The sequence below is a fragment of the Anabrus simplex genome, chromosome 1 (assembly GCF_040414725.1).
Source record: "Anabrus simplex isolate iqAnaSimp1 chromosome 1, ASM4041472v1, whole genome shotgun sequence".
NCBI lineage: Eukaryota > Metazoa > Arthropoda > Insecta > Orthoptera > Tettigoniidae > Anabrus > Anabrus simplex.
Window position 1 is genome coordinate 254,441,109 of NC_090265.1, and position 19,925 is coordinate 254,461,033.

General features: G+C 38.1%; 1 protein-coding gene across 5 annotated transcripts in view; it reads left to right on the top strand.

The window, feature by feature from the left end:
- The window catches only part of LOC136886466 (uncharacterized), a 90,066-nt gene that overhangs the window by 6,157 nt on the left and 63,984 nt on the right, over positions 1–19,925 (top strand). For 4 of the 5 annotated variants that reach the window (XM_067159261.2, XM_067159278.2, XM_067159283.2 and 1 more), the window contains exon 2: positions 15,384–15,545. In XM_067159261.2, coding sequence (XP_067015362.2) covers positions 15,384–15,545 — 162 coding nt within the window. Of the gene's footprint in view, positions 1–12,076; positions 12,177–15,383; positions 15,546–19,925 lie in introns of those variants that run through there. The other variant, XM_067159268.2, reaches the window with a different exon arrangement.

The window sequence follows — 19,925 nt, forward strand, 5'->3', positions numbered from 1 at the left end:
ATTAGGATGGTAGTAGCTGTGACTTTATTCAGGGCTTTCAGTAGTGGGATTCAAACCCACCATCTCCTGAACGTAAGCACACAGCTACGCAACCCATACTGCACGGCCAACTTGCTCGGTCTCCTCTTTCTTCATTGCTATTTTATTCACCCTCCTGTTCCTTGATCTTGTTTTAGGCCTCTTTCCTTTCACCTCCTTGTCTACCATCTTCCATGATATTGTCTTCCCCATTTTCATCTTTGTACGGTGGTAACCCTTTTTGTCCTCGACGTTCTTACAGTAACTTTTCAATTCTCTCATTTCTCGCCTTGCCCGTACCTGTGACTCCATTCTTAGAACTTTACTGTTTTATTGTTATACTAGCAATTACCTGCAGCTTCGCTCGCGTGGATTTCGTGATTTGATCAAAGTAATCGTTCCTCGGCAATTTATAGTAAGACATTATCTGAAAATTCCTGAAGTATAAAAACTCGCCCAAAAATTGAGTTTCATTTACACCAGAAATTCTTTGTAAACCATGTTTGTGGTATTACCTTTTGGGGCTAAGACAACCACACGACATAGAAGTGTACATGTGAGAAACAGTCTTCTCTCACGTCGAAAAAATAAATACATGATTATTTTTAAAGGAGGTTCTAAATACCTATTCCCACATCCGTAACATCTTCAGTTTTTGAGATGTAGACAAGTATCCCCATAAAAAGAATTCAAACCCATTGATCAGGGCCTCCCCCACCTCCACCCCATTTAAGTGTATTTTCCGAAAACAAAAATACATGCTTCTTTATTGTTGAAGGAGATTCCAAATACCAATTTTCACATCTCTAACATCTTCAGTTTTTAATATATAAGTGTCCTCATAAAAATCATTCAACTATATTTCACTTCTTTTCAACCCTCGTTAAATGCCTTCTCCGAAAACAAAAAACGTGTTCCTGTAATTTTAAAGGACTTTTCAAGTACCATGTTCCTTGTCTCTGACATGTTAAGATTTTTACATATAATGTAGATATACCGGTAACTCATTTTAAAAATTCACCCGTTTTTCCAATTCCTGTCAGCTCCTTAATGGATTTTTCGAAAACAAAAAATATGTGTTTCATTATTTTTATTACTTTTTTACAATTTGCTTTACGTCGCAACGACACAGATAGGTCTTTTGGCGACGATGGGACAGGAGAGGGCTAGAAGTGAGAAGAAAGTGGCCGTGGCCTTCATTAAGGCACAGCCCCAGCATTTGCTTGGTGTGAAAATGGGAAACCACGGAAAACCACCTTCAGGGCTGCCAACAGTGGGGTTCGAACCAACTATCTCCCAAAAACTGGATGCTGGCTGCACTTAAGCGTCTGCAGCTATCGAGCTCAGTCATAATTTTTAAAGGCGATTCCAAATACCAGTTTTAATGTCTGTACGTCTGCAACACCTACAGCTTTTCAGATAAATGTATACTCATAAAAATAATTCAACTTCTTCTTCTTCTTCTTCTTCACTTCTTTCCATACCTTTCCCGCCTTAAGTGGACTTTCCGAAAACAAAAAGTATACGTTTCTTTATTTTGAAAGGAAATTCAAAATACCAACTTTTAGGTCTGTAACAGCTTCAGTTTTTTAAAGTATCCTCATAAACATAGGCTATTTCAACTCCTTATGTACTTATTTTCAACACCACACCCCTTACGTCAATATTCCGAAAACAACAAATGCGTGTTACTTTATTTTTAAAGGATTCCAAATACTAATTTTCACGTCTGTAACATCTTCATTTTTTGAGATATAAGTATCCTCATAAACGTAATTCAACTCCTTTTTCAGCCCCCTCTTCCTACCCGTTAAGCTGATTTCCCCTACCAAAAGTGCGTGATTATTTTTAAAGGAGATGCCAAATACCAGTTTTAACGTCTTTAACATCTTTAGCTTTTGATATATAAATCTCCTCATACTCAGAATTCAACTAATTTTTCAATTCATTCACCCCCTTAAGTGGATTTTCCAAAGACCAAAGATTACGTGTTTCATTACTTTGAAAGAACATTCCAAATACAAATTTTCATGTCTGTAACATCTTCAGTTTTTGAGTTATAAGTATCCTCATAAAAGTAATTCAACTCCTTTTTCACCCCCCCCCCCCTTTCCTACCCGTTAAGTTGATTCACCCCCTCCCCAAAAGTGCGTGCTTCTTTATTTTTAAAGGAGATTACAAATACCTATTTCCACGTCTTTAACTTTTGAGATATAAGTATCCTCATAAAAAGAATTCAACCCTTTTATCACCTCAGCCCGTTAAGTTGAACCCCCCCCCCCCAAAAAAATGGGTGTTTCTTTATTTTTAAAAGAGATTCTGAATACGAATTTTCACGTGTGTAACCTTAAGATTTTGAGATCTTATTTCTCCATAAAAAGAATTAATTTTTGTCACTTCCTTTCACCCTTCCCCTTAAGTGAATTTCCCGAAAACCAAAAATACTTGTTTATTGATAAAGGAGTTTCCAAATGCCAATGATCATGACAGTAACATCTTCAGTTTTGAGATACCGGCACATGTATTCTCATGAAAAGGAATTAAACTCCCTTTTCACTGCCCCCACCCCAAGTTGATTCCCCCCCCCCCCAAATATGTGTTTCTTTATTTTTAAAAGTGATTCAAAATACTAATTTTCACATCTGTAACATCTTTAGTTTTTGAGATATAAGTATGCTCATATATATAGAATTCAACTAATTTTTCAATTAATTCACCCCCTTAAGTGGATTTTCCAAACACAAAAGATTATGTGTTTCTTTACTTTGAAGAAAAATTCCAATACGAATTTTCATGTCTATAACAGCTTCAGTTTTTGAAATATAAGTATCCTCATGAAAAGAATTCAACTCCTTTTTCACTCTACAACCACCCGTTAAGTTGGTTCCCCCCCCACCCACCCACCCAAAAAATGCGTGTTTATTGATTTTTATAGAAGATTCCCCCACCAAATGCACCTTTATTTATTTTTGAAGGAGATTCCAAATACCAGTTTTCACGTTTGTAACACCTTGGAATTTTTTTTTGTGTATATATATATATATTCTCATACAAATAACTCCAATAATTTTTCAATTCTTTCACCCCCCCCCCCCCCCCGCTAAGTGTTTTTCCCGAAAACCAACGAATGCGTGTTTCCTTATTTTTTAAAGGAGATTCCAAATACCAGTTTTTCACGTCTGCAACATGTTTAGGTTTTGAGATATACTATACTGTAGATATGCTAATTTTAAAAATTCACCCTCGTTTTCAGTTTTTGAAATGTAAGTATCCTCATGAAAGTCTCTTAAGTGGATTTTCTGAAGAAAATACTTATGGTTTCTTTACGTTTACAGGAAATTCCAAATACGAGTTTTCAAATCTGTAATATGTTACGTGTCTGAGATAATTTGCAGATATAGTCCTTTTAAAAATTCACCCCGTTTGTCACTCCTGTCCACCCCTATTCATCGGATTATCCCAAAACACAAAAATACGTGTTTCTTTATTTTCAAAGGAGATTCCAAATTTCAATTTTCATGTCTGTAACATATTCAGTTTCTGAGATATAGGCCTAAGTCTCCTCAGAAAATTTGTTCAACCCTTTTTCACCCTTTTCTCACCCCCCTTAATGGGATTTTCCGAAAACAAAGAATACACGTTTCTTTATTTTTAACGGAGATTCCAAATACCAATTTTTATGTCTGTAAACCTTAAACATTTGGAGATATAGATACAATCCTTTTAAAAATTCACCCCCTTTTCACCCCCATTAATTGGATTTTCCAAAAACAAAAAATATGTTTCTTTATTTTTAAAGGGGATTCTAAATACCAATTTCACATCTATAAACTTTGAAGGTTTTGAGATATAGACACGCTCATTTTAAAAATCCACACCCCTTTTCATCCCCCCATTAATTGGATTTTCCGAAAACAAAAAAATGCATGTTTCTTTATTTTTAAAAATGATCCCAAATACCAATTTTCAGTTCTGTAATATCTTCATTTTGTGAGATATAAGTATCCTCATTAAAGGCATTCAACCCTTTTTTCACCCCATTTCACCCCTCCTATTGGAATTTTCCGTAAACAAAAAATAGTGTTTCTTTATTTTTAAAGGAGATTCTAAATACCAATTTTTACATCTGTAAACTTTTAAAATTTTGAGATATAGATACACTCATTTTAAAAATTTACCCCCCTCTTCACCCTCCCATTAAATGGATTTTCCAAAAACAAAAAAATACTTGTTTCTTTGTTTTTAAAGGAGATCCCAAATACCAATTTTCAGGTCTGTAATATCTTCAGTTTCTGAGATATAAGTGTCCTCATTAAAGGCATTCAACACATTTTTCACCCTTTTTCACCCCTCCTATTGGGATTTTCCAAAAACAAAAAAATACGTGTTTGCTTATTTTTAAAGGAGATTCTAAATACCAATTTTTACATGTGTAAACTTTTAAAGTTTTGAGATATAGCTACACTCATTTTTAAATTTCACCCCCCTTTTCACCCCCTTAGCGATGGAATATCAAAAAATCCCCCCCTTAGCGAGCACCTAAATTGTACTATAAATGTATCCTCAAAATTTCATTTCATTATGTCCAGTAGTTTTGGCTCGGCGATGATGAATCAGTCAGTCAGGACAAGTTATTTTATATATGAATCAGTCATTTAAGAAAGGGCACATGTCCAGAAATGCAACTTTCAACGAGGAGCAAAAAACTGATTTAAACGCCAGTCTTACTAGTTACGTTAAATGTATGTAATTTGTCCGTTAGTGTTAACGGTTGTGGGTAGGTTAAGTTATAAAATATGGAATAAGGATGAAGGACTTTATGGTAATTGGAAGATTTAAAAAAAATGGATATATGCCCTTTCTACAATGATAACTGAATGAAAATCAGTTTTGGAGCAAAAACACTTTGTTTATTCAAATAACTTAGACACACTGTGTCGTTGTTCTACAATAATAATCATTTGAATGATGACAGTTAATCAAAATCATCGTCAGTCACACGAACAGTTAGCCATGCAAGTATTTCGTTGAAAAAGTCTTTGTACTGCCCCGGAATGTACACTTCTAGACGCTTTAGGTCATCCAACTTATTCCTGTCAATAGGAATTGGTTCGTCGTAGGCTAGTTCATTAGGAAGTTGAACGTTGGTGTCTAGATGCAAACGGAAGGTGTGTTCAGTAAGGCCATTGATGAACTGTTTTGTCCGTACGGTTCCCGGATCATTAGCAGAGTAAAGAAAGTGCATGGATGATGCTGGCTGGAAACGAATTTTCAAGTTGGTAGGCACTCGGCTTCCTCAAGATTCATCTCACAACCCTCCCCTCTTATACAATTTCGGCCACCATGCAGTAAAGTTAAGAATATTACTCGTCTCTACCAGAATGATGGTGAACTTGTCATGACGTTTAGGTGCCCGTAAGATGATTTCACAATATTGTTTCACATCATAAATTCGATCAATTTTGTTAACAGCTCGTTTAATGATAGCAAAATCTCTATCACAGGCATTGAATGAGTGCCCTTACATAGGGAAGTAATGGTGAATGGTTTCAAATCGCTTCATGTCAACAAATGCTGCACATAATCGGATCACTGTATGTTTTTGTTCTGCCCTACATTGCCGTCAGGGAACATTCAAAGCTATTTTACATCTTTGGTACACATGTTTGGATATAGTCTAACAAAAAACTACACATTTCATTAGCAGCTGTACGAACTTCACCTTTGTGGTAAACATAAAGCACTGACGAATTTGTTTGCATATTGTGAATGCCAAACGTGTTCACCCAAAGCTGTCTCATGTAGAATATGTCCTGCACTGGTATTTTTGGCTGGGGAAGGTTCTGACAATAATCAAAACATAGTCCTAGTATTTCGGGATTACTCTTGCATTCTAATGCAGTTTTCTTTAGGCAGAACAGGCAGATGTTCCTTTCGGTAAGCAAAGAAGTCATTCAAGAAAGGGCACTTATCCAGGGATATGTGCCCTTTCTTAAATGACTTCCAAATAACATCCAAATGAACCTTAAATATCAGCATGTTACTGGCTCAATAAGTGACATTTCTTTTGTGACAAGGTGCCCCAGGATGGAAAGAACGTTAATCTGAAAAGAAAAAAAAAAATGACAATTTTGACATGTGCCCTTTTCTTAAATGACTGATTCATATATAGATTGTCGCTCTTCATCATCACTGTTTCTAAGCCATACATCAAATGTGGCATAAACTAAGTCTCACTGAATATATTTTATACATAATTCTTCACACTTTAACTCTGCCTCTCTCTCTCTATTAAAATAAATTGGGTTGAAATTTAGTATGTACTACAGAAGCATTCTAATGGAGTTGAAATGATGCAAATCCTATGTGGAATACCTTGTAGAGGAGAAATGTGTTCACTATGAGAGCCAGCGACCCACCTGCCAGCCCCTAGAAGTACATTTATTTTTATAACCTAATTAAATGTAGCATGCACCATTCTCCATTGCTTAGGCACACACTAGCATTTCCATTAGCTGAGATATAATCTGATATATCATTCCCAGCAATCAAGACAAAATACATTCAGTTACCAAACTGCACACAATAAAAACACAACTAAATGCTACCTGTAAAGGAAACAATATACTGCTTCACAGCCTATCTTTGCACATCCAGACCAATGATGAATCTCTGTCATGAGAACAGTGGTGCCTTTGGGTCCACACTCCCTTCAAGATGCTTTTTTCTATGGCCGCAGCGCATGCTGTCCGCACGGCAAGAAAAATGTCATTTAGCCTTCAGCTTTGACTGGGGACTTACACAATCATTTTCTCCCTAGTTGCTAAGTTCACAAGTTGGCAGCCTTCTGTACCGTGCAATCACGTTATCCGGAAGAAAGAAACAAACCACAGTAAAATCGCGCTAGATGTCTGCGCTGCAAACGGTGACTCATGATACTAATATTCCACAGTTAATACTGAATCTTTGCTGTAAATTGACCTGCTCAATTCAGACTTTCTTAATCAGATAATCCTCAATGGGATCCTGTACATTAGTAGCCTACTGATATTTACTAGAAATTATGTGTTTACTTTAACCACTTTACTGCATCTTGTCAATGCTGTCATTAACATACTGCTTGTAGTAGGAGAGTAAAAGTTAATATTACCTTGAAAATAATTTGCTAAGTAATGAGGATTTGACATATGAGAATTTTAATAAATTTTATTATTTTGGTACTGAGATGTTGCTTATTCTGAGAATGAAGTGTGGATGAAAATATGGCTTGTCCATGCAGGTCTTCTCTTTTCTTTGCTCCCTACTGATACAAACAACACACCTGACTGATCCCTTTTCCTTCATCCCCATAAAGTGAGGTCTTCCTCTTTTTCGTGCAAGCATATCTCCCATTTTCCTCAGAATGATAACTAGACTCAGGTGAATGAATGTATGGGTGGTATATATAACTACATAGTTGTTGCTGGACCGGGCGAGTTGGCCGTGCGCGTAGAGGCGTGCGGCTGTGAGCTTGCATCCGGGAGATAGTAGGTTCGAATCCCACTATCGGCAGCCCTGAAGATGGTTTTCCGTGGTTTCCCATTTCCACACCAGGCAAATGCTGGGGCTGTACCTTAATTAAGGCCACGGCCGCTTCCTTTCAACTCCTAGGCCTTTCCTATCCCATCGTCGCCATAAGACCTATCTGTGTCGGTGCGACGTAAAGCCCCTAGCAAAAAAAAAAAAGCTGTTGCTGAGAACTCATAGTTAATATTACACTGAGGTATAAAAAAAAGTGTAACACTTGGATTCTTGAAGAAATGCAATTTAATGTAATAAAATGGAACTCAGAATGCAATATACTAAGTTTTCTTCATTTTTGGAGATATCATTCATTACATCTTTGTTGAGACAACAATCTTAACCTTTCCAGTGTCGCTGAAATGTTATGTACTTTTCCTGGTTTTTTTTTTTTTTTTTTCAAGGAAAGTTTCCAAAATATGCACATTTCTTTTACTTTGAATATAGTTCATAAGTACATTTAAAAACAGCAAATCAGTACAAAATACAAATCAATTCAGGGAAACCATAGTATTTACACTCATGAAATTCAGTCTGCAAATCAGTCCCTTTTGCTCTTCAATAAAAGCACAATCCATATAACACTTAACAACTCACAAGAAAAACAAAGCAACAAGAACACAGATTGTAACAGTATGATGAGTGAGACTCACATTGTAGGTTGTCAGTATTGTTTCTTGCAGTGATAATCTTCCGAAACACCCCACTGGATGAAGATATATAGCTTGTCCATGCAGGTCTTCTCGTTTCTTTGCTTCCTACTGATACAAAGAACACATCAGACTGATCTCTTTTCCTTCATCCCCATATAGTGAGGTCTTCCTCTTTTTCATGCAAGCATATCCTCCATTTTCCTCAGGCGATTTGCAACTAGTGACACCACTGGTAATTCATGGTAAGCACGATGTGACTGTGGTTTCCTCTGGTGTTGGATTTGCATAGACTTGTAGAGAATGTAGGAGTTAATGATTCACACTTCTACTAACCAAAAGAAGAGTACCGAGCTTGATAGCTGCAGTCGCTTAAGTGCGGCCAGTATCCAGTAATCGGGAGATAGTAGGTTTGAGCCCCACTGTCTGCAGCCCTGAAAATGGTTTTCCGTGGTTTCCCATTTTCACACTAGGCAAATGCTGGGGTTGTACCTTAATTAAGGCCACGGCCGCTTTTTTCCCATTCCTAGGCCTTTCCTATCCCATAGTCACCATAAGACCTGTCTGTGTCAGTGCGACACACAAAAAAAAAGTTTTCTCCACCAAACTAGTGCCCTATGCATAAATTGGTCATTTTATCACCGATCTGTACCTTCCATTTTCTTTGTACGATGATGAACTACTACTGGTTTCTCAGTTGTTGGCTTGCCAGGGATTTTACTTGGAGCTTCTAAAATGCTGTCACCTTTATGCTTCGTACTCAGCATTACTGCAACTCTCTTGTCCTTTCATGCTAAACCCATAACATTGTCCTTTCTGTAGGCTTTGACCTCTCCCTTCTTCATCTTTTCAGTGCATGACATTGCCTTTAAGAGTGAAACCCATTTTTTCTAACTCATTGGCTAATTCAGGACTTGTATAATATCTATCAGTATAAACATTGAAACCTCTGTGTGGCTGTTTAGTGTGTCTTACAAATGACTGACAAAGGCACAAGACGACTTGAGAGGTTTGTCCTCTCTGACAGTGAGACATTTTATTTGTATTCATTTTTACCATATTTTGGTAAGTCCAGCATTATTGCTAGTAGCAACTTACAGAAAAGACCTTGAGGCCAAATTTCACAAGTATATTATTGTTGTAAATTTTGAAGGAGACAACCCCTTAAACTTGACAGTTTTCTTATCTACTGCAGCATTTTCAGAAGGTGTGTGAAACACTTTACATCTTTTAGAAATATATTCTGGCGCTGGTCTTACTTCATGATCTCTTGTGTTCTGTGTCACCTTGGCCATGATCATGATTTAGATGCAAGCTCAGGAATATAAACATGAATTTATTACAAGAGAAGACATTTCCAAAAACCCCTGTGGGTGGGGGACGCAGATGAAGAATACACCCACGGTATCTCCTGTCTGTCGTAGGAGGCAACTAAAAGGGGCCCAAGGGGCTCTCAACTTGGGAGTGTGGGTTGGCGACCACGGCGCCCTTAGATGAGTCCTAGTATTGCTTCCACTTACTTGTGACAGGCTCCTTACTTTCGTCTATCCTGTCCGACCTCCCTTGGTCAACTCTTGTTCTTTGCCAACCCTGACGGTATTAGAGCATTCGAGGCTTGGGGAGTCTTTAATGTTCACGCCCTTCGTGGCGTTTGCCTTTCTTTGTCCGTTACTTCATTTTTCGAAGTGACGGATCCCTTCTTTTTCTTTTTCTCTCTGTCTACCCCCTGTGGGTGGGGGATGCAAACGAAAAAAATACACCCATGGTATCCCCTGCATGTCGTGAGAGACGACTAAAAGGGGTGACCAAGGGATGATTATATTAGAACCATGAAACTTTTTGTGATTAGTTCCACTACGCGGGGAACACCATGGGTCGCTTTTCCTTGCGCGTAGTACCACTATGTTAGGTACCAAATAGGTTTGTGATTAGTAGCAAACGAGAGCGCGACGGCTTTTACAGTACCTGTGATTAATAGCACTATATGAGTGACATCATGGGATGACGCAACCCATGGTTCTGGCTTGCCTCTGATTAGTACCCACTATATGAGGAACACCACTGGATAGTACGAGTCCCTGTGGTTAGTACATTAGGTGATGAACACCGTAGGTTTGCATTGCCTGTCAATGGCGCCGCAATTTGTGAAACACAATAAGTCTGTAATACATGTGCGAATTTCATTACCTGTGAGTAGTACCATAATGTGTGGAATACTGCGAGTGTACACTACCCTTGATTAGTACCGCAACATGACAAATACCATGGTTCTACTTTTCTAGCAATAAGTACCATTTTGAGGGGCCAATGACTTGGATTTTGGACTACTTTCTACTACAATCATCATCGTTTCAGTATCGTGCTATAGAGGCAGTCCCTTGGTCAGTAATACTGTTGTTATCCCAGCTTCTGTGCATGTGAGTCACTGTGGGTCGGTTCCACTGATCGTTTTAAATTCATATCCATCCATTCATTCTTTGTCCTCACGTTTGAACTGTGGTCACTGGAGGATATTGGGTTTTTAATTTGTCGTCTCATTTTGTACCATTAGGGGCCGATGACCTAGATGTTAGGCCCCTTTAAACAACAAGCATCAATCATCATCAATCACATTTCCAAAAAATGGCATGCACTTGTGCCATTTCTTTGTAAAATAATCCTTTATATCACATCTAGGATGGAGACCAATATTTATCATCGTGCCCAGTAGTGCTTCGACATCACCGTTGTCAATATGCACCTACTTCCTGTACCGAGAATGTGGTGATGTTTTTTGTTGCCATTTTCCTATCACCATATAAGTTAGTTTCATTTCGTATGTGCGTTATCATTTCATCACCAAGAAAAAGGTTAAAGTAATCAATAGGTGGTATGTCGACATCAAAATTACTTGGAAGATTTATGGAACGATGAGTGGATACATTGAACAGTACTGTCTTCAAAAATCACTGTATTCACTGTCTGATTCTTCCGAAATACTTGAAATCGTAGCCACATTTTTTCGTATGAGCTTGCCATTTCACTGTTTATTTACAGCTCCCTGCAAGTACCTATCAGACCAATCCTGAAAAATATAAATGAAATGATTTACATAGTCATTTCCAGTTCCAGGTGGGTTCATAAATGTTAACCAAATACTTCCTGTGACCTACCGTAATTATCTGTAAACTTACGCTAGCCTGCGGAATATTCCGTAAACGACGCTCAGGGAAAAAGTGTTGGTGCGGAATATTTCGAAAAAGACATGGGGAGGGTTAATGTTTTCAAAATGAAGTGAAGTTAAACCTTTGCAAGAATAGAAGTTATAAATTGCGCCCTTTACATTACTGTACTTTGATATCCCTATTGTTTCCTATTGTTGAGCTTGTGTCTGGTAGTCGTACACATTCCTCAAACTTTTAATTGTTTCATGAGGTTCAGTGAATGAAAGTTACTTTTAGATTACTTTGAGTCTGGAAGATGCTACAAGAGCAGTATATTAATTGATGATGAACGTAGCTTCCGTTATGTTGTGAACGTGCTGGGAATGTCGCCAACAAGTGTGCACTGAGTTTTAAGGTTATTGAGGACACAACACCTAGATCAGGTCATCTGAAATCTACATCAACCCTCCATCGTTGCCACAAGACTTGGGCCTACCTGTGTCAGTGTGATGTAAAGCAAAATTGTAAACAGAAAAAAAAATAATCTTCAAAAACAGTGCACCAAATGCACACCAGTACATACAGATTTTTCTTGAACAGGTCATTCCTTTTGCCCTCTTTGTCTGAGGGAGTTTTATTTTAATGCGCTACAACACCCGTCCTCACACTACTTGGTGCATGTCAGCATTCTGGCAGGAGACAGAATTCGTCACTTTAGACTGGTGAGCATGAAGCCCCAACCTAAAGCCCATCGAGCATGTGAGACCAGATTGGATATTGAGTCAGTCGACTCTCCCGGTTTCAGGTGAGAATAGTGCATTTGTTTTATGAAGCATATTGTTAAATACAGTACAATTCGTGCATGTCAGAGTTTGCCGCACTGAAAAATAATTACTGAAATGACATACAATACCCATGTAACATAAGTTATGTCATGCAAGTAAACATTGTAACATGTCCTGTGGTATTGACAGGTATTAACCCTCCGGCACTCGTGCGGGCTACACGTGTCAGTTTTCTTTTCTTTTCTTTTCCGCGTAATAGCCAGCAGTGATGGAGGTTTCTAGTACTTTCCTTCCATCTAATGCTATAATAACTTGGTGAGCATTTGCACTTCTAAGGAGTTGGTTCTGGGCGCAATTTGATGTTGAATTTGACTTTAGCACATGTGAGTAGTTGTGTTACTATGTCGACGGCTGGCTGTAGCAAAGAGGATGTTATCTGATAGTGGTTAGATGGAAATAGCGATGAGAATAGTGCTGTGCCAGGCAACAGCGATGATGGGGAGGAATGTTGTTACAGAAGAGGTACGTTATTGTGATAATGAGGAAGTAAATGATGAAATAAATCAAGATGGTTATCAGACTTATTCAGATGACCAGCAGGATGATAGTGATGATACCTGTTGCTATGGGAAGGAAAAATGTAGGTGGAGGAAGTATTATGTACTGGAGAACCTTCGTATTCGAGCTCAAGAGTACAATTCTTAACTTGCCAGGGCCTAAAGGCGAAACTGGGGGGTGCAGACTGAGATGGAACATTTAGAACTCTTTCTAGATGAGAATGCTGAGAAAATTGTTACGACCTACACTAATATTTACAACATAGACTTGGGCGCGAAAGAGATGCAAGGTCTCCAGATAAAGTAGAAATTCATGTCCTTTGTATTTTCTTTCTAACAAGGTGTTCAGCTTTCAAAGCAAGGCTACAAGTTAGGCCGATGCTATTTGTGTAGCTGTAGTAGACAGATCAATGAAGACTTGTATGCGATATAGAAGGAGGAGAATCTGCTCTCATCATTTAGTTCCTGTATGCAGGGAATGATAGATGAATGAGTGACCTAGAGTAAGTAGAGAATTGGATAATACGCCTACGTATTAAAAATTTATTTACATTTCACACTTTAAAATATATAGTACGTGTTTCAAGAAATATGTTAATTCTCTTCTTGAACCTATTTAGCTGAGAAATATGTACTATATATTTTAAAGTGTGAAATGTAAATAAATGCATAGTATTGACTAGGCGGATTATCCATCTCTCTGTTTACTGTAATGAAGTCAATATGGACCCAATACTGGGCATTATGGTCAAGATTATTAATAATGAGTGACGTATGTTGTTCTTTCTGTGTTTCCCCAAACCAAACCAATCCCATGGCTCGACAGCACCGAAGGGCCATGGCCTACCAAGCGACCGCTGTTCAGCCCTAAGGGCTACAGATTATGAGGTGTAGAGTGGTTGGCACAACAAATTCTCTTAGCAGTTATTCTTGGCTTTATAGACCAGGGCTGTTATCTCACTGCCAGATAGCTCCTCGGTTGTAATCGCTTAGGTTGTTAAACCTCGAACAAGCCCTCAGATTCAGGTAAAAATCTTTGACTTACCCAGGAACCGAATCTGGAACCTCCAAGTAAGAGGCAAACACGCTACCCCTACACCGGGGGGGATCTGTGTTTCCCCATTTATTATGTTTTGGCAAACCAAAAATCTCCTACACGTCTTCAACTTTATGCTATTTTTTCAAATACGTAAAATTGGAAATGACATCCTTTTAATAATTATGGAATTAAAAGTGTATACATCTGAAAAGTAGCTTGAACTGAGTGTAAGATGTATTAGAGTTGAATGTTAATTAATTCCTTAACATAAGATACAACATGAAAAGAAATTGGATACATGAAAAAGTAAAATATGCAAGTGTTCCTATTACAAAATTTTGTGTGAGTGCTGGAGGGTTGAAGGCTAGTATTGTAGGATATAGGCTTATAAAACTAAGTCCATTGCAGTGCCGTACATTATTATTGTGTTTTGGTAGGTGTTAATCAGAAATGTACACCATTATTAATGCCAAACATCATCTTTACGTTATTTAGATTCCCGGACATAACAAGCTAGGTCGTTACAACTCAACTTTAGAGTCCTTAGGCCATTGAGGAGATATGTTTAGTGTAAATTGATTTCTGTTAATCGTTTACGTATTGTACATACTGTGAACATTAATTTTCTGATTTCATTTTTGTAGTACGTTTCACCCAGAGCAGGCCACAAGCACAAAAACTACGGGAAATTATGCTTTAAATTTCTCTTTTCCAATATTCTGCTTTTCCACTCCTCTACATGTGTTGAGTCACACAATGCACTCTACTGCATTACTTGCCGACTGTACAGCACATGTAAACAGCCGATACTGTGCGGTCCTCAGTCAGGCGCTTATGTCTGTATTCCATTTACTAGTAGAGGGTCTGACTATTTCTGCATGCCCCATGCATTTTCCTTCGGAATTTTGAATGCTAATATTAACATTCTTCACCGCTAATGTTCTGTTGCAAATTCAGTGCACTACGTCGCAGGGCAGAAGAGATATTAACCAGTTAACCTTGGCGATTAACCAAACGGTTTAGGAAAAAATGGATGATGGTTCCTCTCTTACATTACTGGGTTTATTATGCCCACAGATTTTCTGTATCTTATTTTCATACACCCAGTATACTTGATGCCACAACGATCATGACCACCATGTGGGCTACTCTCAATATTCCAGTATGCCTAATTATGTAGTTACAGTATTTGTTTCATTTGAAGTGCTAATGTAGCATTGATTATGGTGGTATGACCTGGTTGGAAAGCCAATATTGATGCACAAATCAACTGGTGATGACAAAAATTAAAATATTTTTTAATTGGAAGCCAAAGTTGTACATTGTTGTTGTTGTTGTTGTTGTTGTTATTTCTCTTTTCGTGTAATGTCTACGGAAATTTTATGTACGTTGTGGTGTTTTTAGAATACATTACTTTGAGCTTTGTTTGTTCATCTTTTTAAATAGCTTTAGAAAAATATATATTCATAGTATAGATCTAAATTTCTCTTTCCCAATACCCTGCTTTTCCAGTTCTCTACATGTGTTAAGTCACACAATGCACTCTACTGCATTACTTGCCAACTGCAATTGTTTTTATGATTTCTGTAGGCACATTCATTCATACCTGATTAAAGTGTTCTGTGTTATAGATGAGAGAAAGAGTCAGCTCAGCTGATACAGTGGGAGCAGTACTAAATCAGATACCTCTCATTGTGTGTAATACTAACAAATCAATGGAGAGGACAAGGAATGGAGCACGGTATTTCCGAAATCCTCCTCAGCCTCACATGTGCATCCAGGACTACATTGAGGTGTGCCTACTTTATTCATTTTATTTTTAATCTGAGTGTGTCTTGGGTTGGTTGCTATGATTGTAATTGTTTTTAAATGGAGAACTGGGTTCCCTTGCAACAATATGTGTAAGTTGTAATTGTTTCACAAACTTTCTTATGATTTCCATGAGATCAGTCGTACTTATTATCTGTAGGTCCTCAGAACTCCCTCCATTGTTTCAGTAGCCTATTAACTGTACACTGAATTGAAAATGAATGATTGAATTCATTCACTCATTCTTACTAGCTTATACAGAAACTGATCACAGGGGTCCTGAATAATTATCACTTGTGCTGATATGAGTGATTTTAGTTGTGGGGCTCATTCTGTTAAATACAAGTGATGAAGTATTTACTGGGCATCCTTGATAATACAGCTGAACCTCTCTTCTGTAGACAACATTGGTTCCGTGGAAAAATGTCCGTTACAAGAGGTGTCCACTGAAACAAGATAGTAAAAATTAATCAAACATTTTAACAGCAAAGGAGATTCACCTTAAATATCTTTATTTTGATTATTCTAAATGATTTCTAACTACCGTACCATATTTACTCATGTATTAGACCTCCTTGGCTTTTTGAGAAGAAGAAAATGAAAAAAATAAATCTCGCATACAAGACCCCCCCCCCCCCCCCCCAACGTTATTCGTCATACAAGATCAACGATTCTGCTTCAAAGCGGGTACAAACCTTATGCAGCTCTGATGACATCACACAAATTCATGAATAGTTTCGTCCGTATGACCCATGTAATGAAAACGCATTGAAGTCGTGCAATATATTTGTGTTTCGTAGTTAAGAAATGTCCGTCTCCGTAGCATAGGCCTACTGCTGCTCCGATGATGTCTCTCAAATAGGTGAATAGTTTGGTGTCCGACTCATGCATTGCAAACATGCTATGGTCCTGTACGTATGTCTGTGCTTTGTAGTTAAGAATGTCCGCCAGCATAATGGTTAACACAATTAGCTGCCGTTCTTGGAAGCCTGAGTTCGATTCCCAGTACCGTGTTGCCAGAGATTTACAAATAGCAGGAAGGTTGATTTTCGGTAAAAATGGTACATACAACTGGCTTCCACTGAGGGCCTATCTAAAAAAGAGCTGGACCACCTCGGGGTGAGGAAACAAGTTTACTTTAGTTAAAAAATATTCACGGTTGTTGCTAGGCCTATTAATATAGGCAGACGAGATTATTAACTAAGTGATCGTTTAATATCTTGTAACTTGGGCCAATATAGGGTTTTTGGGAGAGATGTGGGTTTAAAACGTGATAAAAATAATCCAGTCACAATTGTTTTACTTGCCAATGTACCTAACAAATAATATTGATGTTTTTATGTTCCCACTTACTTTCAACGGAACGTACGAAATTAAACATTATGATAATAAAACGCATTACTGCCACACTTGTAGATATCCATAAATGCGGCAAACTTTCCTGTTATTTATTATTATTTTTTCTGTCGTGGAACTTTTGATGCTATCTGGGTAATAGCATACCTTACCTAAACTATGCAGTCTCTCTTATCTCATTTACAGCTGTTTTGGTAAATCCTAATATGATAAATGTAGAGAACAAGCATGAAATATACTTAAAAATAAGGGTCTGGCTTTCAACAGCTGCAGTTATCAAAAGAATGCTTCCAGTCACGATGTATTACCAGTACATTCAGAAATACAACTCGTAACATACGCTAGTTATCAGCTGGTGGTTTGGCATGCTTTCAACAACACGGCTTTATTCAGAAGGAGTGGCTTCTGCTACATATACACCAGCTGGGAATATCAGAGACCATCTTCAGAAACCATTTGGGAATAGCTTCACACAGTTTGGACTCTGTAGTCAGGAATGAAACTATCCTTAAAAGGTTTAAAAAGACGGGACCTTGAGTGGTCTCGGTTGCAGTGCTTGGCAGTGAAGATGACGTCACTTGGAATGACGATACGCCAGTAGTAGTGAAGTTAGCGGTGCAAGACAATTAAAAAGAAAGCAGTGATCAGATTTACTGTGTGGTAGGCCTACTGGTCAACTGACAGAGACAAATGACTGGCCATTGAGTTATTTTGTATCCATATTGCATAATATGATAATACGATACCCTTATCCCTTTTCTCTATGGGGTCGACTATGAAGTGGGACAAATTTTCTTAGCGTGTTTTTACAACCGTATGCCCTTCCTGACGTTGACATCGGAGGAATTAATGAGATGAACGAATGACGTGATATTATGAGCAACTGGAACTGATTATATTTACTTTATATGTAGGCCTAAAAGTAGTGTTCACCATTTATTGACTTTTTACGTTTAGAAATACTGCCTTCCAACAAATATAGCCAGTGTAACTCAAATACATTCATAAGTTTGTTAAAGAACAGTGTAGAATGTACAATTTATAGCTGTTTGTAGCCTAGAAGTCGTGTTCACTGCACAAAATTTAAGGTTATCGCTATTGGTTCCCCCTTACATTTTTTGGCTTAAAAGTGGGGGGAAAAAGGTGTCTAATACTCAAGTAAATACAGAAAATATTTGACAGGAAGATATTAGTTCTTTTACAGCTGTTACAAACATTACAGTTTACGGAAGTACTCATTCAGCTGTGTGTATAAATTTAGCACAGTTTTTCTTTACGGCGATATTCTCGAATAGGGAATAAATTCTTTTAAATGGTTCCATTGTTATATCGCTCTACTCATGATCCAGCATGACACACAAATTCTTCATCTGCTCAAGAATCTCACCTTACAGATTATTTACGATTTCTCGCATTTTTTCTTGTAATATTGGACCACTTGCTTACAGATTCTTTGCTTGAACACATTTGAATCACTTACATACCGCAACGTTCACTAATCTGCCCCCAATCCACTCGTTTGGAAACATTTCAACAGTGCATAATTCTCATGGTGAGTATTTTGCTTCACATCCAATATCCCATACTCCCTATTTCGTTGTACGCTTTTCTGCTTGTAATAATTTTCTTGGGAGCAGCTGTTCTCTGTTTCTTCTTGGATACCTGCCAACTATCCCGATTTAGGCGGGAGACTCCCGCTTTTACACCATTCCTCCCGCCCTCCTGCTTATTGTCTTAATTTTCCTGATTTTTTCAAAATCCCATGCGTAATTTTGGACTAAAAATACAAGATGACAAACACCAGACATCCTTCAAACAGATTTATTAAAAATTGATTTTACGTGTTTTGAAATGTGTTTCGATAGCAGTATACAGTATACAGCAATTTGGATCTCAGGAAAGGCTTAGAAGTCTGATAAATTTCATAAAATCAGAGGTAGAAAATTAAGACTATCTTCAATTAACTAGGAAGATTAATAATGTCTTAGATAAGCCAAGATTACCAGGCGAGTTGGTCATGCGGTTAGGGGTGCGCGGCTGTGAGCTTACATCCGGGAGATAGTGGGTTCGAATCCCACTGTAGACAGCCCTGAAGATGGTTTTCCGTGGTTTCCCATTTTCAAACCAGGCAAATGCCGGGGCTGTACCTTAATTAAAGCCACAGCCACTTTCTTTCAACTCCTAGGCCTTTCCCATCATTGCCATAAGACCTATCTGTGTCAGTGCGACGTAAAGCCACTAGCAAAAAAGATAAGCCAAGATCAGAAAATTCTCTCAAAAAGGTGGTTCCCTCTGCATATGACTTGGTATCTACAGTGAAGGCAGCCAGTACATGATGCATATGGCTTGGTGTCTACAGTGAAGGCAGCCAGTACATGCATTTTTTGCCACGAAGATACCCATTTATCCTCAGATTGCCTTTGAACTAGTGATATGCCCTTGGAGGAGGAGGAGGAGGAGGAGAAGAAGAAGAAGTATTGTCAAAAAAATAGTGCTCGTTTTATCTGTCTTGAGGTTGGCCATACAGTGAAGTACCTCGAGGATGAAGAATGAAAACGAGAAGGAAGATTCGGCATCGAAAGCGAGGTCAGTAATAAGTTGCTGTTCTGTATTTACCTCAAACCGTTCTTGTGAACGTGTGCATGGTAGATAAGCCTGCCCTCTTAGATTTGACACTGCAGCATTGGTACATTACGACTGAGAGTGCCGAAAATCTTGGCCTTAGGCTAGTTGAGAGGATAGAGATGAGTCATGTAGTTTTTGGTGGAGTTACTAGTTCTCCAATATTCCATGATGTGTTTCCATTGGTTGTTCAAAGCCTAGATGACACCTTTCAGTTTGGTTTAATTGTTTTCAGCCAACCCAAGATTTGTAACAATGTACCTTGGTTATCTACTGAACATGTGAAAGATTTTGGATTATGTAATTTGGATGTTGGGCTGATTTCCTGGTGCCATTGATCACTGGGAAATGTTCAAATGCTGGAGAACTGTCTGCATTTAAGACTC